The sequence below is a fragment of the Lutjanus erythropterus genome, chromosome 18, assembly GCF_056507025.1.
Source record: "Lutjanus erythropterus isolate fLutEry1 chromosome 18, fLutEry1.hap2, whole genome shotgun sequence".
NCBI lineage: Eukaryota > Metazoa > Chordata > Actinopteri > Lutjaniformes > Lutjanidae > Lutjanus > Lutjanus erythropterus.
In genome coordinates this window covers 33,066,869-33,088,557 of record NC_139334.1, presented here as the reverse complement: position 1 = coordinate 33,088,557, position 21,689 = coordinate 33,066,869, and the positions used below count along the sequence as shown (strand labels likewise).

General features: G+C 38.2%; 3 protein-coding genes across 3 annotated transcripts in view; 1 reads left to right on the top strand and 2 right to left on the bottom strand.

The window, feature by feature from the left end:
• The window catches only part of adck1 (aarF domain containing kinase 1), a 135,341-nt gene extending 126,730 nt beyond the window's left edge, over positions 1–8,611 (bottom strand). Inside the window, exons 1-2 of the mRNA XM_084742999.1 lie at positions 8,480–8,611; positions 6,229–6,312 (exon numbers count right to left, since the gene is read on the bottom strand). Of these exons, the coding sequence (XP_084599125.1) occupies positions 6,229–6,312; positions 8,480–8,611 (216 nt within the window). The remainder of the gene's footprint in view (positions 1–6,228; positions 6,313–8,479) is intronic.
• Positions 8,612–13,064: 4,453 nt separating this feature from the next.
• Positions 13,065–15,997, bottom strand: slirp (SRA stem-loop interacting RNA binding protein). The gene is made up of 4 exons (XM_084742399.1): positions 15,889–15,997; positions 15,366–15,424; positions 13,909–14,016; positions 13,065–13,506 (listed from the first exon to the last, which is right to left on the bottom strand). The coding sequence occupies exons 1-4, from the start codon at positions 15,953–15,955 to the stop codon at positions 13,438–13,440; spliced, it is 303 nt and encodes a 100-aa protein (XP_084598525.1). The 5' UTR covers positions 15,956–15,997; the 3' UTR covers positions 13,065–13,437.
• Positions 15,998–16,159: 162 nt separating this feature from the next.
• On the top strand, positions 16,160–20,478 carry alkbh1 (alkB homolog 1, histone H2A dioxygenase). The gene is made up of 6 exons (XM_084742497.1): positions 16,160–16,322; positions 17,323–17,431; positions 17,716–17,878; positions 18,083–18,173; positions 18,561–18,754; positions 19,655–20,478. The coding sequence occupies exons 1-6, from the start codon at positions 16,185–16,187 to the stop codon at positions 20,109–20,111; spliced, it is 1,152 nt and encodes a 383-aa protein (XP_084598623.1). The 5' UTR covers positions 16,160–16,184; the 3' UTR covers positions 20,112–20,478.
• The last annotated feature ends 1,211 nt before the right edge of the window (positions 20,479–21,689 follow it).

Below are 21,689 nucleotides of genomic sequence, written 5' to 3'. Positions count from 1 at the left end.
TCATGGACAGTCATCAACAATGGGACGTCGAGGCCAAGGCCGGGAGTTTTCGGTCAGTGTAACTGCTGTTCAGACGGAAAAGAGCACTTTGTTTAAATAACTCAGGAGGTTGCACTGATAGGGGTGTCCTGTCTGAGTTATTTTTCCCCCCCAAGACTGTTCTGCCAAGTCCCGCCCTACTGTGCGGTGACTGGCTATTATTACTGAGAATTGATTGACTAGTTCTTGTTGCTTCAAAGGAGTGTCCATGTGACTGCTAAAGAGTCTTTCTGATGTTGTGAAAGGGTCTATTTTAACCATAAACCATGATCTTTTCCCAAGTTGTTTTTGAGTATACACTTAATCAAACTGTGACTGAAAATTTAAAAATCAATAAGTCAAAAAAAAAAAAAAAAAAAGTTAAAAGTGACATTTAGCTTCACACTCGACACAAAGACCAGTCTCCTGGAATAAAGTCCTGTTTGTGTTACACTCATCTGCCACAACCTCACAACTCACAGCCAATCAGAGCACAGCAGGGCAGACTGTGGGTGACCATCTCAAGGTGCTGCACATAATCTAATCTCTGCACTTTCTCTCCCCACATTAATGAGTTTATTTCTATCTTCAATCATATTGTGTCATACGCGAGTCATATTTCACCATCTGACCAATGTTTGCTGAGAGCTAGCAAAGGGACAGAGGCTAACTCTGTCCCTTTGCATTAATGTTATATTATGTACGCAGCCATTAAGTAACTTTATATATTTAACACACTTTCCCATGGTTTCCGTTTTAAAATGTGTGGGATGGAAACATTAAAAAGCCAGCTGGAGACGGACTTCTCAGCTTCTAGCATCCTTTAGCTAGCTGCACGTATGAAATCTGCCAGTGAGAGTTATCATCTTAGCCGACAAAATTTACAGTCGTCAGCTAGAAATGACAAGCTGCATTTGTTTACTTCTCTGTGGAATCAAAGCCCTCGTGTTTCAACAATTACTCCCAATTTATAATTATAGAATAATCAAGTACACTCCATCATTCTTATTTATATACACTGATGTGAGCAGTTATAGACATTTTTTATAGACTTACGTGGTTAATTTCCAGAGATAAGACAACGAATAGCAAAGCCGAACGATTTTGAACAAATATCTAAATGCATTTATTTTAACTGATATTGCAATATGATTTTTGATACTAGAGGGAATGATCATTTTCACATCTTTATCCTTATTTTAATTGGAAAAACTTTTAAATGATTATGCTGTGATTTTTGCAGGGATTTCTACCAAACAAACATATTTTCTTATTTTATTTCCTGTAGAATATGATATAGGAATACATGATATTGAATATGTTGGCTAAGCATCTCTGCAGCATGACAATATTTGATGTAAAATGGTATTTTGGCACACAATTCACCTTTAAGAAATATTGTACTTCTTGCAATTTGAAAATTGCAGTCGTCCATTGCAATTTCAGTAAATTCTTTGATTAATTGTTCAGCCCTAACTCAGCTTTTAAAACAGAAAACCTTCAGCTGCAGAGCACACAACAACTCCTTCTTGCTGTTTGCTACACGTCACATGAAGGTTTAATGTCGTGTGGAGACACAGCGTGTTCCTGAGGTCGAGAAATTACACAGCAGAACTTAGCGAGCTTCAGAGGACAAAAAGCCATCCATCTGTTCTCTCATTGCAGGGCATGTTCCTGCACTCATTTGGCAGACTTGAGAGTGCTCCCATGCTTGTTCTGTGATACACTCTAATTGACTGTGAATGGCCCCTCGGTTCACTCAGGGCAGCCTTTGATGAGCCTGCAACACTGGCTGCTTAAGTGGCTTTTGAGTGAAGCTCTTCACGAGAGGCTGAAAGCAGCTCGGCTGCTCTGCCGGCTGAGAGACGAACATGAGATGAACGCTAACAGGCGGCGGGGGAGATGAGACGCAGGAACAAGAGCTCATTAACTGTGCAGTAAAATGCGCCCCTCGTGACGAGAAACAAACATACAGTTGGAGGTCAGAGGGCACCGACATGATCACTTCATCTAACACAAAGGACTTGATTATTATGTTATTTTAAAGCCTGTACTGATAAATACAGTATCATAGTGTTGATTTCTTTGACTAATAATTTTTAATCAATGTTTTCATCGACGATATTTCTGATTACTGTAAATCAGCAAATAAAAATGAGACATTCAGGGGGTCACAAGCTGGAAACAGATCCAGTCAGAAACAATCAAGACATCAGAGGTCAAATAGCATGCCCTTGCTGCATATCTCTTGCAAATGTCCCTGTCGTTGGACTCCTAAAGGATTATCTTGTTTTATTAACTGTACAAGAATGTCAAAGTTCCAGAGAAAGAGAAGAACAGGCAAACGCATCTATTTCACATTTAATGTCAAGGAAAACGACACCATTTGTAAACCATGTGGAGTGACAATCAGCGGTAAAAACACAACTAACTTGAAGCAACTTTTGGACAAACATGAGAGTGTCCCTGGTTTGTTTTCTATATTTTAAAGGGTCCTTGGCTAAGAAAAACTTGAGAACATCTGGATTAGATCAATGAATGACCAAGAGTTGCTAATCTTAAATCATAAATTTGAAATGGTAACAATCGTAAAGTTTCACTGTCCTCAAACTGAAACAAATATGTAACAGAAATAAGGATGAACGTTTAAAGAAGTCGTATAATTAATGTATGTATGATTTTAGATTTTAGTCAACTAAAATCTTGTATTTCGTCAACTATAACTCAACTATAACTAAAACCATTCAGATGATTAAAACATGACCAAAACTAAATCAAAATTCGGTGTTAAAATTCAGATTACTCAGTCCCAGTTCAGTTTTTATTCTCACTCCCAGTACAACAGTACTGAATTTTAAATTATAATTCTTACACAAGTCATTGCTGAAAAGTTACCACACTGCTGCCCAACACTGGTTCTGCTGCTACAGAGCAAACACCACAACATACATGAAACTAGTGTTTGGGTTTTTCAATGGCTGATGCCGACATTTAGAGAGCAGGATGGATGGTGGTCGATATGTAAAGCAGAGATCAAAATAAAGAAAAGTCATGTATGTTACAGTCTAATATACATGATTATCTCAGCCAGTAACATGCAGGTATAGATGGATTTTTAATCAATGAATGAAGTAGGCAAATACATTGAGTAGATTTCAGAACATGAGTGGTATTTAAGGGTACAGTATGTCAGAAGCAACATCATCAACTGCATTATTCTATATATTATAGCATTATATATGTTTAAAGCTAACCACTAAGAGGTTTAGATTAGATTTGCTGTCAGTGTTGGATGCAGATGCATTTTAGAAAGTGTAAGGGTTTTTCAGCAAACATTTACAGCAGGATATCCATCATATGCACAGACTAGGGCTGCGCAATTAAATGAAATTTTGTCAAAATCACAATATGGCAGGTGTAATATTTGTTAAAGGCAAAATGTGTGTCAAAAAACTGAAATTAATGAAAACAGAACCTACAAATCAGGTTCTACAGACTTCACAATTAGATATTTTTTCAAAATCATTCAGCCCTACTACAGACTTGGAATCAGTTTTCAGTCAGTGTTTTGTCCTCCCTTGTCCTCTGTTTAGAGAGAAAATGACATTAAAGGAAAAACCAGCAGCATGAAGACACTAACAGCGCAGAGCCGCTGTGCCGCCGCCTCACCTCTATGACTTCATAATAATTAGGAGGCGAGCCTCCTCTCTGTATTAAATCAGCACCATGCATTAATTCTAATCAGCACGTGTAGCCAGGCTTGACCAGCAGGGCCCAGGGGGCTGTACCCACTGTCTGCGTGCGTGTGTGTGTGTGTGTGTACACGTGTGTGTGTGTGTAGGTACACAAGGCCAGCCATGCTGAACCATGCTCTTCAAGGTTCAGTGGCGCTCTCTTGCTGCAGCAGGGCTCTGTGTGCAGCTCTTGTCAGAGCAGGTGGTCTCTGACCTTTGCAGCAGCAGCCTCCTGAGCGAACCCGACTGAGCTGCGGCCTTTTAACGAACGCAAGCACAAATCACTTGGTGCATATCAGCTGACATTTGCTGTTATTACCTTTATCCTACTGCCGGGATTTCCCCTTCAAATATGATCCTGTTTGGTGGATTTGACTGTGAGTAATGAAAAGAAAAACAACACACGCTGCTCAGAAGTCTCATGTCTGCTTGAGGTTAATCTCATATTTAAGACCACAGATTAGAGGTCATTTCATTGTCAGTTCCTCTCTTTGTTGTCACTAAACACAGTCAATGCATCATGTTTGCATGTACTGAACGTCTGCTGATAAATATCAGCTATTTGAATTCTTGAGAAGAGATGCTCTATGAAAGTGCAAGTACATTTGTGTTCCTCGATGTACGTTTCTAAAAAAAAAAACGGAAAATTGACTGAACATTTGAGTCAAGAGTCAGAACTGTTCTTTGGTCTTGCTGTCAGTTAGATTTGGTTCAGTCAGAGCTGTGAAATATATTAAATCATCCATCTTTGCTCACCACACTACTGACAGCCTTAGTACACGGGGCGCATGCTCTATCAGCTGAGCTACAGGAGCCCCCCACATGATTTTTAAAAACAAAAATGTGAAGTTATCAGATGAAATAAACCCATATCATACATCCCTATAAATATTACTTGTATTTTTCTCACCATAATGTTCTTAAAGATCCCATCCAAACAAGTGTTTAATCTTGTTAACATGTTCTTCCACCTTGGAACCACAGCGTACGGTCTCAAAAACATGGACTGAGGACGAGGGGTGTCAAAGAAGAAGCCAGATATAGCTGCTGTATCAGTACTTTGAAAGCTAAATTTGCAGCAATGTTAACCATTTTCCAGAGCACTGTTCTAAGTATTTTATGCTAAAACTAAAAGGGTTTTGGCACAAATTTTAACCTGTTTATCCTCAGGACACAGCGAGTATGGACGCTTGACTAACATGGCTGACCAACGTGTTGGCTTTATTAGCCTTTTGACAACATAGTCAAGCACCAAACAGCAGACACACACAGTCAGAAACTAACTGGTGAACGTAGTGGAGCATTTAGAAGTGAAAGGGGTGGTGGAGACCAAAACAGAGCTAAAACAGATTCAGTGTTGAACTTGGATTCAGCTGGTGAAGGCAAACACACCTGTTTCTCTGTGTCTGGTACTGATGTGTTTACAGCTTGATTCATGATTCATCAATCAGTAATTAAATATCAAAACCCAGCATGACAATACAAAAGCAGTTCAAGGCTACTAAACAATTCAGAGAACACAGGACACAAGGTTCCAAGCAGTAATAACATGCAGCCTGTGACGTTCTCCTCCATAAAACCAACTGGTTGAACACTTGTAAGTGAGCTGGTGATTAGAAACAAGCACCACAAAAGTCTGTCAGTGTTCAGCTCTCGCTGGTTTGGGGTTTAGTTTCATGTTTTCACTCTCCTTCCACATGAGAGCTCTATTTGAGCTGGGAATTTCCTGCTAACAACTCCTGTGGCTCCTTCACAGTCAAAATTTTCCAACAGCGAGACAGTGGGCTTTTATTGTGAAGCAGTTATAGACTCTTTGTGGGACGACCCCATGATTATGTCACGGTGTTAGCTGGAGGCAAAAACAAAGGAAAAACTGGAGCAAAACAGAGTAGTGGACCACAGAAAATGTCTTCTGTCTGTGTTGTTGGCGCAAGAATAGAAGTAGTAACGTCTCAGAGCTGAAGTTTTATCACATACCAGCTGCCACTGCAGTCAAAAAACAGTTAAACATGATAAGATGAAAGCTGGAAGATGTGTGCAAGCTGCAACAAAATTAAGAGAATGAACTCACAAGACCTGTTTCCCTTATTTAACAGTAAAATATAACAGATCACCTTCTGAATTCGTTTCTCTCTTTTAGTTTCTCTCTTTTACTGAACTAAGACGAGCTTTGATTGCCTCGTCACCTCTGTAAAACACACTTCATTTCAACTCAACAGACAGAAATAAAATGAAACAGTGGCTGTTTTAGTCTCAACTCGTCCTCCCGGCTCAGTGCACCGTCCTCCAGCCAGCAGCAGCGACCTGAGCCGGCCGGAGTGTCGCCGAGCAGCACCAGTCATCCTGCACGACTATTAGCTAGCATCAGCTAATGCGTTCAGGGAAGTTTTCTGCCTCCACCGAAGCGCCGCCCTCCCAAAAAACATCATGATCTACTGTGGAGAGCTCAGCACGAAACGCTTAAGTGTTTACCTACCTTCGACTTGAGTGCCCAGTACTCCTCTGTGCCGAACTCCACATGTCTGAAAGCTGTCAGGTAGTCGTAGCTGATGACCGCCGTCTGTAAACAGACAGAGCAGTGACATGTTAACAAATGAGTCTGTTTCAGAGAGGAGGCTTAACAAACTCTGAGTATGTTAACTCCGAGCTAAAGCCATCATCAATAGAGCTTTGAAACTATGATTCAACATGGCAACAAGTTTTAATCCAGTGGATGTAGAAATATAAATATGTGCTGATGTGGACCACGACATCTCTCTTAAAAACAAGATTATAGAAAGGAGTTAAGAAGTTACCACTATTACATTTTATCCAGTGCAGTCATTTGTTATTTACCCAACATTTATTTCTGTGATGGATCAAACACATTAAATTATGTTTTCTTGTACTTGTTTGTAAAGTCAAAGTCTGACCCAGTAATAATAATAATGGTTTAACCATTATCTATGTTCAAACTGACTGAAAAGCTTTGAAAAAACATGAAGACAAATAGAGCAAAAAAAAACCTTTTAAACTACATTTAGTCCAGTTTGGAATCATAAAAGTGGTCGCAGCTGCAGCAGAATCTTCCTCACTCATAAAAATTCACGTCATCTGAAACATGATATGATCGCTATGATAGGAATGTTCTACCAGTGTGATCAATCATAAATGACTGATCATTAATCAGTGTCCTATACAAATTAAACAGTGATTATTATAGTCATGTAAGGTAAAGGGGGACTGGCTGACAGAGTATACTTGAAGTTTGACTGTGAAGTGTGAATAGCTACTTAACAAAGAACACTTAAATGTGCATAATTACCGCATTTACACACAACAGAGGAAGGAATAGTTGCAAAAACAATTAATAAAACATATTAGGCTGAACAATTTGAATATATTTGGTATTGAAGTTGTTCAAATGTAACGGAATGTAGTCAGGTTACATTACTTTAATACTGTGATATTTAGATTATGTTTCTGACTACATTTTTTACCAGGTAATTAGTAACTCTATGCAAATACATTTTTAAAGTAACCCTCCCGATAAGAAGAAACCATGATATCAACAAGGGAATCAAGTTATTGTGAAGGCAAAAAACTATTTATGTCAAGGTGAAACAGAAACACCAGTAGAATAAAGTAAGAAGCTACAGAAAGACTTGACAATAAAAAACAACAGCAATGTCCAAATATCAAAAATAATACTAAGGGTACAAATACATGTGAATAGCATTTGTAGAGATTTTTGATTTTGGATGGAAGAGTTTCTTTTTTTATTTTAAAACATGTTCAAGGGTCAAAATAAGTAGGTTATCCATTTTCTGTAGTGACATTTTGATGATTTACAAACTATTATGAATTAGTGATACACTTAAAACAGCAACATGTGAAGAAAGGTTTATGCTAAAGAGCATAAACAGAAAGTACAGATATTCTGTAGGTTAATGAACAGTGTGTTCAATTAATCTTCAAAATGATCTTTCAAAGCAAAGTGAAAAAAAATCTAAATTTGCCCCTTTCTGTTTTAACTTTAGTCTTTGTCAAGATCCTGTAAGAATGATGACTCTCTTTTTTTTCAGTGATCTGATTGGTCAGGAGTCTGTCTGCTGGCAGGTTTTGATCTGATCAGCTGATCCGTGATGTTAACCTGCTCTGAGCGGCAAAGAGTACTCAATTAATTGATCAGTTGACAGGAAGAAAATTAATTTGCAACTATTTTGATAACCAATTAATTGTTTTAGTCATTTTTCAAGCAAAAATGTCAAACATTTGCTGGTTCCAGACTCTTAAATGTGAGGATCTGCTGCTTTTCTCTGTCATTTATAACAGTAAATGAAGAGTCGTTGGGTTTGGACTGTTGATTGGATGAAAGAAGCAATTTGAAGACGTCGCATTGGGTTCTGGGAAACTGATGAGCATTTCTCACAATTTTTTGACATTTTATAGGCTTAATGATTAATCATGAAAATAACTGCCAGTTTAATCAATTAAAATAATAATCGAATAAATAAAATAAGCTCAGTTCAAACTGAGCTTGAAGAAGATGAGACCTGAAAATCTGCGTAAAGGCCAAAGATGGCTGACTAACCCACTAATCTTGCGTCGTGACACAAGCCTCTGAGAACAAAAACTGACCAAATGTCAAACAAAACATAAAAACATCAAGACAAAAACATAAAAACAGCCATCTGTGGGGGCGCATCAAATCCAGCCTCTTGGGGCAGACGTGCTCAGTAACTCACGGTGACTGCGGCTCGTCCGAAGCGAATCACGCTGAGGTCATTGAGATCCAGCTGTCTGTTGTAGAGGTAAAACCCAGAGGAGGCGAACACTGCGGTGGCCAGAGAGGAGACTTTGAGGAGCCGACCAGCCATCAGAGGCGCTGTGGGAAGAGGAACGAGCTCAAGTGATGAAAAGGTGTGATGTGAATAAAAACAGACTGTTGACACTGTCTCTGCTTTTAAATCCTGTCATAGATATTTTTGCAATTTAGTTAATTAATTAAACCATATTTTCACTGCTTTGATACATACTGTAACTTTATTTTAACTTTATGTCAAGTGAATGAACTAGAGATGCACCGATTTCAATTTTCTTGGCCGATTCTGATTTTTTGAAGGGTCTGACCTGCTGATTCCAATTTTGTCTGATTCCGATTTTCAGTCTTTCTAAACTGTAATTGACAGCATTCATTTTTGCAACTTTTCTTATAAAAATTAAATTGGATGTTCATCATAAAACACTGAATATTAAATATTCATTAAATACTATTTAAATTTTCTCCAAAGTCCTCCAGGTTACAGCTAGGCCTTATTATAGTTTTATATTAAGATTATGAATCAGGTGAATGGGATCTCACGAGATCATGGAATCTGGCAGGATTTCACAGGACACAATTCCACGTGATCTCATGTGGAAGCAGATGTAAACAAACCGGAGACAGATGCGGTGCAACAGTTTGCTGCAGTAAAACTTTGCCGTGAGAAAAACAGACGCAGAAGTTAAAGGAGTCTGGATGAGAAAATGTTTGAGGAGACACATCAACACAGGTTGTTTATTCTTCAGACAGAACAGGAGGTGAGATCAGTCTGTGAACAACAGTCTGCTGCTGGCTAACATTAGCCTGAAGAGCTACAAAGTTTACAGCTGTTCTGTGACATTGTCAGCTGCTCTATCTCGTTGTAGACTGTCTGTCTTCTCTTTATCCTGTTCTTGGAATCTGTCGCTGACATCAACTTCATGCAAGCATGTGTCTGAGTGTGTGTAGCTGTGATCAGCGCTGAGGTGGGTGTGATATCTCGGTCAGTTCGTCTGCTGTGTGCATGACGTAACCATCATGCAGAACACGTGTGTGACAATAACGAGCACAGAATCAGATATGTGACGCTGACCGGCCGGTCACTGGTCTCCAGCTGGTCGATCAGTGCATCCCTAGAATAAACATGAAACAAGAAGTGTGGCCAAAACAAAAACAGGCTATCTGCACAGGAATAAAAAAATTCAAAGGAGATCATGCTGTCTGCAGTGTTGTGGTGAAAGAAGCCACTATTTCAACTTAATACATTTCCTTAATCTCTGATGACATATCATGATAATTTTATGATTTCATACAGTAAATATATCACATATTTCTCCTTTAAATGTATTTAAATAGTTTCACATGTCCTAGCTTTTGGATGATTTCTCTATATTTTTATTATTTTATTCCTATATTTTAGCTGTTGCATCTAAGAATTTCATTGCCAACTATGTCTTGTTCATGATGAAAAAAGAACTTGAATGGGTGACATTACTGAAATTTATGGATGACATAAAGTGTTAACTCAAAGGATGCCAGCAGAGGGCGCACCTTCAGCTACTAGTCAGCAAAAGTTCTCATCAAGTCAAACTTGTATAAAGAAAATGAGGAGTGTTCTCAAAGGCAGCAAGTTGTGTTCAAGAGCCCAACCTGAGAAACCAGACAAACAGAGGAAGTTACACCAGCACCGCCCAGATATGTGTGAGGCCTGATAATCACAATATTTCTGCTGCTGCATTGCAAACATTCAGCACACACATGTAACATTGATTCAGCTGCTGTTAAATCACAGGCTCTTGACAAGCATCTTTGCAAAAATGTCTAATCTTTGAAAACTGATTCATCCCTGACAATGACAATTTTCTTATTTTTATTAAAGGTTTATTCCAGTGATGAAGTATTGTGTTTCCACACAGTCAGAAGACATGCAAGATTTTAAAGAATTAAGAAAATGAATGGTCAAAATCAAAACAGCAATGGCACAGATATATTAACTTTTTACTCCCTCGTTCCAAAAAACACTGAGTCCTACATTTCCACTTAACCCGTTTTCATTAAAACCTTGTTCCCTGCCTGGTAAATACTTTATGGATTGATGTACTAAAAGTGTAGTGTTTAGAGATGCACAACAGGTATCAGGCTGATAGATTATTGGTTGATAATGTGACAATCGCATCATTAAAACATTTCATCTGAATTCTTCAGTAAAATGCTCTATAAAAGAAAAAGTATATTTGTCAGGTTTCTGAGGTTACTTCACTAGAATAAAAGAAACAAATACTTGAAGAACCAGAACTGTTCTCTGGTTTTGTGATAACTTTGATTTGTCTCAGTCAGACGTGTAATATTAAACCATCCATCTTTGCTCAGGACATCTAATTCTTTCTTAGTCTCAGCTGTGCATAAACTACAGGTTATATGAACTTCTTTTTTAAAAAATATGTATATGTATGTCAATGTGAAACTATCCATTATGTGTATAGGCAATAAGAGCCAAGTTATTATCAGTCATGGGCTGAAAGAAAAACATATTCTGCATCCCTGTAATACTGATAAAGAAAGATATCATCAAGATTAGTTTTATTTCAGTAGTACTAAACATGACTAGTAAAATGAACTTCATCCGAGGAAGTTCTGTACACAAGTCCACCATGTTGCATTCAAAAATTTGGGAATTAAACGCCTTCTTGTTTATACAGATGAGTTTGTTTGTACTGTAATAAAAACCAATACATTTTGGGCATCGTCAGTACCTGCTCTTCAATTCGGCTTTCACCAAAAGCAGTTAGCGGAAGTAATTCCTATAAATTACAACCTTCAAAGCAAATTCTCCTAAAGCCTAATGATGTAGGTCTACTTTACAGTTTCCAAGTTCATCTGTCAAAGAGCAGGTTACTGTAGAACACAGCGGGTGTTACCTAAACACCACTTGTGCTTGTGTGTTATGCAAAGACTGACAGCGTTTTGTAACAAGCGCGTTTAACAGCAGTTCAACACAGTTCAACAGTCAGACACACACACAGAACCGACAACTGTCGATAGCAACACAAATGAAGAGTAATTCTGTCTTACCAGGGTGTCCACACACGCTATCTGTCTTTCAATTACCGGTTTTGTTTTGACCTCTTCGCCAATCGCTACTTTTACACGTGAGGGCGAAGAACGCTGGTCAATGTAGTCCTACAGGAAATGAAGGCTGCTATATTTACCGCTACCAGCTTCGCACTATATTCTGACATATGGAGAGGTTTCTTTTATATCGCTCGTCAGTAATGGCCGGGTGTACGCGTTAAAACAGCTGGGACGTGAACGTGACTTTGCTGTTTGTGATAAATTCAAACTACAGCTCGCAGGAACACGATGACGTATTTTACGCGCGACACACACTGCGCTCAGCTGTTGAACCGTCCAACCACGCCCATAGTCAGTACGTCAATCGTGCTTCATTCAGGAAAAGTCGGAACTTCAGACGCTTATGCCGGGTTAGCTGTGTCCAATTTATTTAATTTGCTGCATTTACGAAACCTGTGTTTTTTTTAATTTACCATATATTAACGTTTTAAATTGGAAGTCTGGGATTACATCAGGCAAAGGAATTTGTATTTTGCATAACACATACATTATTATTCTATGGAAGCACATTTCCACCAATGTGATGAAAAAAAATAATGTTAATGAAGTTTTCTTATATGTTTCTCAAAATAATGACTCAGTATCTGAAAGTAATAAATTGTCTAAAAGTAATATGTTAATGTGACAAATTGATGAGAAATGTCTCAAAATAATGGCTTATCTCAAGGTAATAATAACTATTTTGAGAAGGTTTGGCTAGAGTAAATAAGGCAAACTTTTATTCAACACTTTGATCACCCATAATAAGATTTTTACTTTTGTCAGTGATAGCCAATGTCAGGTAGAAGATGAGTTTCTTCACAGTTCCCATTAACATCAAACCCAGCAGGCAACAACGGAAAAACTGAGAAAACTGCTGAATTGGACAGGTTGACTCTGGACTGAAGTGCTTGTTTGGCTCTAATATGTGCGAGTTAACCTGCAGGAGTTTATTACCCCCGGTGCCCAACAGGTCAACCTTCTTAAGTCAGCTATAGCGCTGCACAATATGGTAAAGAGTAATATTGTGAATATTTTTTACCTTATTGCAATATACAATGTGATTAGTGGGAATCATAATTTTTGCATTATAATTTTTATTTTCTCAGAAAAAAAAAGTTTTTGTTAGGATCTGAACCAAACAAACATGTCTTCTTACATCTGTACAATAAGATTTGTAGGTCAGGTCATCTCTGCAGCACTACAGTACTTCATTATAATGCTGATTTGTCACATCCGTTAACAAAAAATTGGGATTTATCAAAAAACTGGATTTCGATTAACTGTGTAGCCGTGCTATAATCCATTGTTTGGCTGTGTCTATGGGCAGTGGTGGAGAAAGCGCCAGATCCTTAACTCAAGTAAAGCCACACAATAAAGTACCAGGAAAAGTCTTAATCTAATAACATAACACACAATTGAGTTAAACAATGTTTTTATTGCCATACACTGGAAATGAGTGAATGATGTTTGATAAACCCTACAAGTCAGAATAAGCTTGTTATGTAAAGTTGATGATGTGTGACGGGATGGTTACAGGAATTACAACACTATGACTGACAATAAATAAAGACATTACTCCTGGACAATCTTTTAAAACAACTGACAACAAGGCTTAGGCCCAAATTCACTGAAGGTCTATGTTTTCTTATGGTCCTATCAGAATTGCAATAATTTCAAATGTCAAGCAGCTGAACAAATAAACAAAAACACACTCGTAGTGAATCTGGGCCCGAGAATAACAACAGCACATGTTTGTGTGTCTCAGCCACACAGCAGCACCACGGAGCTTCAGTCAAATTCACTGTCTTTGTTGGACCTCTGTCCTGCAAACGGACGTCTGTTCCTCTGAACCTGGAGCTGAAAACAAACAGGGAGGAAAGATAAGATAAGATGATGCATACAGAGTATGAGTATGTTCAGGTTCTGCCTCATTTTATTTTGAAATGTCATCATTTTTAGTACTATTTCTAATGCATACTTTTTACTCTACAATTTATACATGTTATCAGGTTAACATTTACTGCCTTTTTTCTGTTGATCATTGTGAAAAACAAAAACAACACAATTTTATCCACAAAAATTAGATAAACCAGATAATTGACACTAATAAAGAATAAACACAAAACAGGAGAGGGCAATAAATACACAGCAAAAAGAAACATCTGTAAAAGTTGACGTGGTGAGGACAACTTCAGTAATCTAAGCTTCTCTTGTGTTAATGAAGACTCCAATACCCACAAGACTAACTGTCACTTTTACCTTGGCTCCCTCCAGCATGTGTGGGTCCTTCTGAAGCGCGTTGTTCAGTCCTTCCTCTGTTGTGAACCCGATCCAGCAGAATCCTCTGTGGAAGCCTGTTTCTTTATCCTGGTGCAACACAAAGGACAGAATCAAACACAAGCAAAACCATGTGAGCTTTTACAGGTTTGGCAAGAATAAAAACCAAACATGGTGTTCACTGGGCTGGATGATTTAAGAAGTTTTCTTCTCTGTATGTAGATTTTGATACCATATTAAAAAAGAAGGATGCACTGAACACATTCCCCAAGATCAGATCTATCAAGTCAATTCTCAAACACCATCCAGTACACCTGTGGAGAGGCTTTTTATCTGTGGAAGTCTCATCAGACGAACCAACTATCAGACACGTTTTGAAAAATTTGTTCTGCATTATAAGAGTAAAGTACCGTGTGATTTGAGAATTCTAAGCCCTTTTATAGTTTGTATGTAGGCATGTGATTTCAGAGGCCAACTGGTTCATTAGCTGCATGTCGAACGTGATGAACTGAAGAAGCTGCTGTGTAATATGCCTCTGCCCAGTTTGCATTCAGATCATTGGAACTAAATAATCATAAAAACATGACACGCACAAGGAATTACAAAGCGGTTTTCATTTTTGGCGGGGTTGGGCAATAAGGCTTGCAAATAATATTATATTCTTATGGTATGTCAAGATATATCTTGATATACATGTTTTCTCTTAAATAACATACTGTAAAATCTCAAAATAATGCAAACATATAGCGATCTTACATAATTATGATGCGTTTATGTAGATTAACTAGCCAAGAGCAGGGTTGGGTGATAGAGAAATAAACAAATATAACAAACTTTAACCAAATACTCTATTTACTGTTAAAATTTATTGATATTGCAACAATATGCTTCAGCTGACTATTGGTGCATTCACAAATGATAACCAAAATGAAATTTTTGATAAATAATCATCAGTAATGTGGCTATAATTACTAGGTGGGCAAAGACAAATAAAAAAAAAGCTAAAACACTCTGGTAAGTTCAGGAAATTACATCATTTTACTGTGATACAGCCTATAAAAACAGGAAAACACTTAAACCATATCATGACGTAGCAACATCTGAATTCTGTTATGTAGTCTCATATCCCTATATTGCCCAGCCTGAATTTTTGGTAATGCACAAGTCCACTGATGAGTTATTTTTCGTCACCTAACACTGATCAGTGCCCACACTTAATAAAAAAAGTACAACATAAAGCAGTTTTTCATCCAACCAGTGCAAACAATAGGAAAGTGCATATAGATATAACAATTTATTAATGGACTGAATGAACAATAAATCATTCAGGTAGTGCAGTAAGAAAAGGTCTAACTATAGTATGAGCAAAAACGCATCATTTATACAGAATGGACAGAATCAGTACAGCAGAATGACTCATTCTAATATTGACAACTTACAAATGGTATAAGACATTTCTTCACTGAGCCAAACTGTCCGAAGTACTCCCTCATCTCCTCTGAAAAACAAACACAGAGACAACTTTTGACTCAACACCCAATGTCTTGATGTATGAACAACCAGAGGTGCAACAGCATTGAGTTACTAATTAATGAGGTACACATGCATTATAATACAACGATCAAGGCTGCAATCTGACAATTCAACATCACCACACAATGTATAAACTGGCAACTGAGTGTGCGCTACTTGCTGTTTTAACGTAGACCCATATGGAATTGAGAAACGTTTCTCTATGGGTCAGAAAGCTGTTTGTTTTTGTCTTTTTTTAATGTGACATTTTTCACATCACTCTCTCCTCACATGCAGGGTCTGTCTGTTAGCTAACCCACTGACGGTGTGACAGCGCCGGCAGGGCTGAACACACCACAGAATGATGTACAAAATACAGTAAGAGGCTACAGACGCATATCCCTCTGTCGCTACATTTGATAGATAATTTGGACAACGAAACAAACTTACTGCTGGCTACAGTCCAGGGTATTTTAGACACGAAGACCTCGAAAACTTTCTTAGACGGCGCCGCCATGTTTCGCCCTTGACGCTGACCTATGACGTAAAGTCACGTGACACAAACTAGCGTAGATATATGATTCAACAATTTATTTTTGTTTGGTTTTAACTATTTTAAGCCCAGTTTCAGTAGATTTCGTATACCATTCAAATTTAATTCGTGTATATTATTTAAATCTTGTTAAAATAATTTAGTTGTAAAAAGCTCTGGAACGGGTCTTGAGTTGAAAGGTCACAGTTACGTCATGGCCAAGATGGCGGCCTCCATGGTGGAGAGTGGAGAAGATGCATTTAGGAAAATATTCAAGTTTTACAAGAGAAGAAACCCTCCGCCTGATTTCGGCGATGTCATCGACTTCTCCAAAGGTGTAAAGAGTGATAAGGTGAGGGTCACGTGAGAGGAGGAAGAAAAGACACAAGTGTTCACATAAATCACGTGATTCAGCCTCAGTCTGACTGACAGATTACTGTTTGACTAGTGCATGAAGGATTGTAAAAAACCTTTTAGGTGTGTGTGGGAAATAGAAATGAGAATTTAGGAAACCTGAAACCAACTGGAATTATACATTAAATATAAAGCTAGTGTTGCCAGTGATGAAACAACACACCCACTTAGTAAAATGAATAAATCCTTAATTTCAAAATACTCACAAACAAATGCAAGAGAAGCTGTCTGTTTAAGTACAAAGGTATTATCAGTTAGCAAAATGCTTACCACTATTTAAAAGTCCTTACTAATAAGCCTTGTGAGCTTATTTACCTGCAGTCGTAGTCAGAAGTATTTACTTGTACTTAAGTACACATACCAGTACAGCAATGAAAAAAAATACTCCATTACAAGTAAAAGTCCTGCATGAAAAAAATATTTCAAGGGATATCTGCAGATATCAGCTGTAGAGATGTCTGCCTTCTATCCAGTATAATGGTACTAAATGACATTCAGCCTGTGGATCTCAAAGCACCAAAAAAAAAAGAAAGAAAGAAAGAAAAGAAAAAGAAAAAGAAAAAGAAAAAGAAAACTCAACAACAATGTCTCTTTCCAGGTCCAAGTCATCAAACTGTTACTCCAAATAATCCACAGACCTTGTTGTAAGCAGTTTAATAGAGGAACTACTTTCTTTCTAGTATATATCTAATTGCAGTCTGTGTCTCTGGTGCTTTTGCATGTATGTATATATACATATATATACTCTATATTTTAAGTTTCATGGCAGAAGAATTTGTGGCAGAGCCTATACTTAATAAAGGGGACTGGCTGGGAGGAGAAGCTGTGGCTAGACTTAATACTAAGTTCAGTCACTTCAGCAGAGCTTATGATTGATGTTTCTCTGTGTGCGTGTGTGTGTGTGTGTGTGTGTGTGCGTGCGTCTGTGTGATTGATAGATCGTTCCAGCTAAACTGGACCCTGCTGCAGTGAGTGATGTGGAGGCTGCGAGGGTTGGATTACAGCCTGTCAGAGACTGGAGAGCCTTCGGCCTTAAGGGTTACCCAGGTAAACAGAGGGAGAGACAGACAGAGAGTTCTTTACCAAAGTCATGCTCAACTATCAAGATTTCAAACACACTGTCAGACCAAAACTGAATTCAGTATTTACCTCACGTTATTTTCAAATTCATCAAACCCTCAGTGAGTCATCGAGCTCTGTGTGGAAGCATCTGCACTTTGTTTCTTCACTATTTTATTCAGGTCTTTCCTTTAATTTGTGTTCTACTTGCTCCTTAATCTTAAAGAACTTTCACTTTCTGTTTCTCTGCTTCACTGCTTTGTTTTGTTTAGGATTCATCTTCATCTCCAACCCGTTCCTGCGGGGCTCCCAGCCGTTCTGGGTCAGACAGTGTCTGAAGATATACCCTCAGAAGCCCAACGTCTGCAACCTGGACATGCACATGTCCCCCTCTGAGACACAGGACATCTGGGGCCAGAGTGTACAGGGCCTCAGGTGAGACTAGCTGTGTTCCTCCCCTCTGACAGTTGTGACTGGATCTGTGTGATCCAAAACCTGGGCTAGTTAAGAGACAAGACAAGGTGTCCGTTATTGGAATTCCTGCAGTAATTTTCCTTCTGACCACATCCAGTTTACAGGCTTAGTGACAGTGTACTGGTCCTGGTTCGTCTTTAAATGGTTTCTGTGTTTGATCGACAGTTGTCATCCCTCTGGAAAGAGACAACCGAAGACTCTTCTGGAGAGGCTGCGCTGGGTCACTCTGGGCTATCACTACAACTGGGACACCAAGGTAACAATACGCCCTGCTCTGTTAGACAATCCTGCAAATAAGATTCAGTTAATACAAATATTCTGATCATTAAACTCACTCAGACTGTCTTGATCTGTCTTTCTGTTGCTTCAGTAATCACCAACCCTTGTTTGGTAAAAATAAAGACTTCATTTGCAGTTAGATGTGAAAATATTCTGGTTCTACTCGCCATTTCTGCTGCTGCTCATCTGATGTCCAATCTCCAACTCTGTTTCGCACAATACTGGACCAAGAGTTGCCCGCTAAGTTAGTGACTTAGACACAAAAACATGGGAAAATAGTGTTCAGGTTTAAAAAAAAAAAAAAACAGAACTTACCGTGTATTTAACATTTAACAGCCTGTTTCCTCTGTCGTTGTCTTCACAGACGTACTCTGCCAACCACTACACTCCTTTCCCAGCTGATCTCCACTCACTGTCCCTCCATATAACAGCCGCCTGTGGGTTCCCAGGTTTCAACGCAGAAGCTGGAATCCTCAACTACTACCGATCAGATTCATCTCTGGGAATCCATGTGGACGAATCAGAGCTGGATCACAGCCGTCCGCTGCTGTCATTAAGGTGAGAGGGGAGAGCAGTGTAAGACTAGGTTACTTCCACAAAGATTCATTTAATCTAAGATTAGTTCTAATCAAAGTTTAGCAAAACTATGTTTTTTAAATAAGTAAATCCAGATTTAAAATTAAGCAGAGCTCTGATGCACACTTAAAAACTAATCTTGATTTAGTAAATCCAAGTTTAGTGATGTAAACCAAAATTAATTTTGTTTTTCCAAATAAAAATAAATAAATACACAAAAAAATAACATTATATTGTTTGCTTGTTGGCTAAAAACAACAACAAATGTTATTATTGTTTTCTAGCTAGCTTAGAAAATAAAGATTTGTTTGCTTGCTAGCTATAAAGGTAACAAAACTTAAATTAGCTAAAAAAGTTGTATTGTTTACTAACAAGGTAAAATGCAAAAAACATGTTTTTTTTCCAGCTGGTTAAAAACAACAAAACATGTTATATTGTTTGCTAACTGGTTAAATGGTATATTGTTTATTAGATAGCTATAAAAGAAAATAAGTTATACCTCCTCAAGTGTGAGTTTTTAAAGTTAATACTGGATCACATTTTAAATCGCATTTTAGATCGGAGCTTAAAGTTTTGGTGAAACAGAATTTATTTTAATCTAGGCTTAGAGTAAAAACAGGTTTAAAGAGAGGTTAAATGTAATCTTTCGTAATTTAAAGTTAGATCAGAAGTTTGGTGCAGCATAATTTAAAGATAAATCATGACTGAAATTAATCCTTGTCTGTGCAATGCAGCCTTAAAGTCTTACACACTGCTGAGAGGAGAGAATTCTTCAGTACAGTTAGACTGCTGTATCATGGGAAAAGAAGGTTTCATTTCCTGGTTAAGTATAGATAAATATCCTACCCCCCTCACTGCATATGTTTTTGTCTGTTCTGATAGTTTTGGACAGTCGGCCATCTTCCTCCTGGGAGGCACCTGCAGACAGGACGCCCCCACTGCCATGTACATGCACAGCGGGGACATGATGGTGATGTCGGGACAGAGCCGCCTCCTCTACCACGCCGTCCCACGCATCCTTCCACCACCACAGGGACAGCCAGCCTCAGAGCTGGAAGGCTGCGTCCCGCCCTCGTCCCTGCAGGACAGTGGCGCCGTGGTGCAGCCGGTGTCAGGGGAGGACTGGGCCGTGTGCTCCAGGTACATTCAGAGCTCCAGAGTGAACGTGACTGTCAGACAGGTGCTGGGGCCTGGACAGAGCTTCCCAGAGACACCCTCTGCCCAGCAAAGGACTGATGCAGGCCAGACGGGAGGGTACCACGACGGAGCAGCAGACGGAGAGAGTGGGAAGAGGAAGAGGAGTAGCAGCTGTGACTCTGTGGACACTGTGGAGACATGAAACCACCTGAGAGCTGCTCACTTGGAGACAACAGATTATCTACAAGAAGGCAGCAAAACCAAAACTCTGGAACCAGCCACTGTGAACACAGACCCCCAAATAAATTAAACTGAAATTTGGAGAAACTGGGTAGGAGATACCACTCCAGAGTATTTGCATTTCATTTAACAAACATCATGGAGAAGCAGATACAGTATATGTATAGTTAATCTGTAAGTAGTTCAGTTGTCACTGATGTGATGGCACAGTTTTTATGTGCAGGTTCATGTTTTGCACACACCAAGTTTTCTTGTGCAATAAGAGATTATTAGGAACATTTCAGGTGCATCCACTCCCAAATAAAGTGGTTTTGTTCATCTGAATAAAATGTTTCCTATCTTCATTTTTTCCTATTCAGCTACTAACAAGGTGAGTACAATATTATTAATACTGATCGAAACTGTAAAAATAAGACTAAAGATGTATTTAGTGAGGATGACACATTAACTGTGTGTATTATTTAGACTGGTCACTGCTTATTGCAAAACCTGGAACTAGGCTCAGTTAAATCTCTGTGTTCATCAGAGCTTGATGGCATTCAGAGTTCATCCCAGTTCATAATGGCAACTAATCTTTTATGGAGGACCAAAAATGCCAAAATCAAAAATAAAGAAGTAGATAAATGACTCTATAAATACATTACAATGTCATTAAATGCACCAAATCAGATTAAAAGTAAATGTAGGCATAAACTAGTTTATAAAATGTGACATTAATTGGTATTGGGGGGGAATGTAAAGAGAAATTAATACATAATTAGATTAAAAATGACTTAATTAATGCATGGAATGGAAAATCAAATGGGAAAGTAAGAAATATACATACAGATGAAATAATTAGTCCAGTAATCAATTAGCTGATTGACAAAAAAATTATTAGCAAGTACTTTGATAATCATTTAAGTTATTTTTCATACAAGAACATTTCCAGCTTCTGAAACTGGAGGGTTTTGCTGCTCTTCCTTTTAATAGTTCCAACAACTTGAATTTCTTTTTTAGTCTTTAGTTTGGGGACAAAATAAAGATGGTCACTTCAGGCTCTGACTCACTGTGACAGCATACAGAGTTTTTACAAACCAAACTCAATTAGAACAATCAGAATAATGAAAATAATCAATAATAGTTGCAATTCTCTGCAAAATACTGTAGTTCAAAATGAGCACCACCTCAACCAACTACAGTAAAATACTGCTTTTATTTAATATATGAGTAATAAATGGCCTACTTTACTTTTCCTGATCATACAAATACTTTTACTTCAGTAACATTGTCTAAGCAGGACATTTGCTCATAATTGAGTATGTTGCAATTACTACTTAAGTAAAGGATCTGAATACTTCCTCTAGGCCTGAGCGATATAGCCGAAAAAACTATAATGATAGTGAAGTTTCATATCGGTCGATATCGATAATTATTGATCGTATTGAAGTTGTGACTGATATGTTGTGTACTCCAAAAAGTGGAAGTGGCTGAGGGGAAGTTTGCTGTATTATATTGCAACAATATTACAGGGATGACTATTGGTGCTTTGACAAAATGT

Excerpts from the sequence above, each read along its gene's own strand:
- slirp (XM_084742399.1), bottom strand. The coding sequence starts at position 15,955 with ATGGCGGCGCCGTCTAAGAAAGTTTTCGAGGTCTTCGTGTCTAAAATA. Across the intron at positions 15,425-15,888 it reads ACCCTGGACTGTAGCCAGCA|AGGAGATGAGGGAGTACTTC; the intron begins GTAAGTTTGTTT and ends TTTGTTTTTCAG. Across the intron at positions 14,017-15,365 it reads AGAAATGTCTTATACCATTT|GATAAAGAAACAGGCTTCCA; the intron begins GTAAGTTGTCAA and ends GTGTTGCACCAG.
- alkbh1 (XM_084742497.1), top strand. The coding sequence starts at position 16,185 with ATGGCCAAGATGGCGGCCTCCATGGTGGAGAGTGGAGAAGATGCATTT. Across the intron at positions 16,323-17,322 it reads AAGGTGTAAAGAGTGATAAG|ATCGTTCCAGCTAAACTGGA; the intron begins GTGAGGGTCACG and ends TGTGATTGATAG. Across the intron at positions 18,174-18,560 it reads ACTACAACTGGGACACCAAG|ACGTACTCTGCCAACCACTA; the intron begins GTAACAATACGC and ends TTGTCTTCACAG.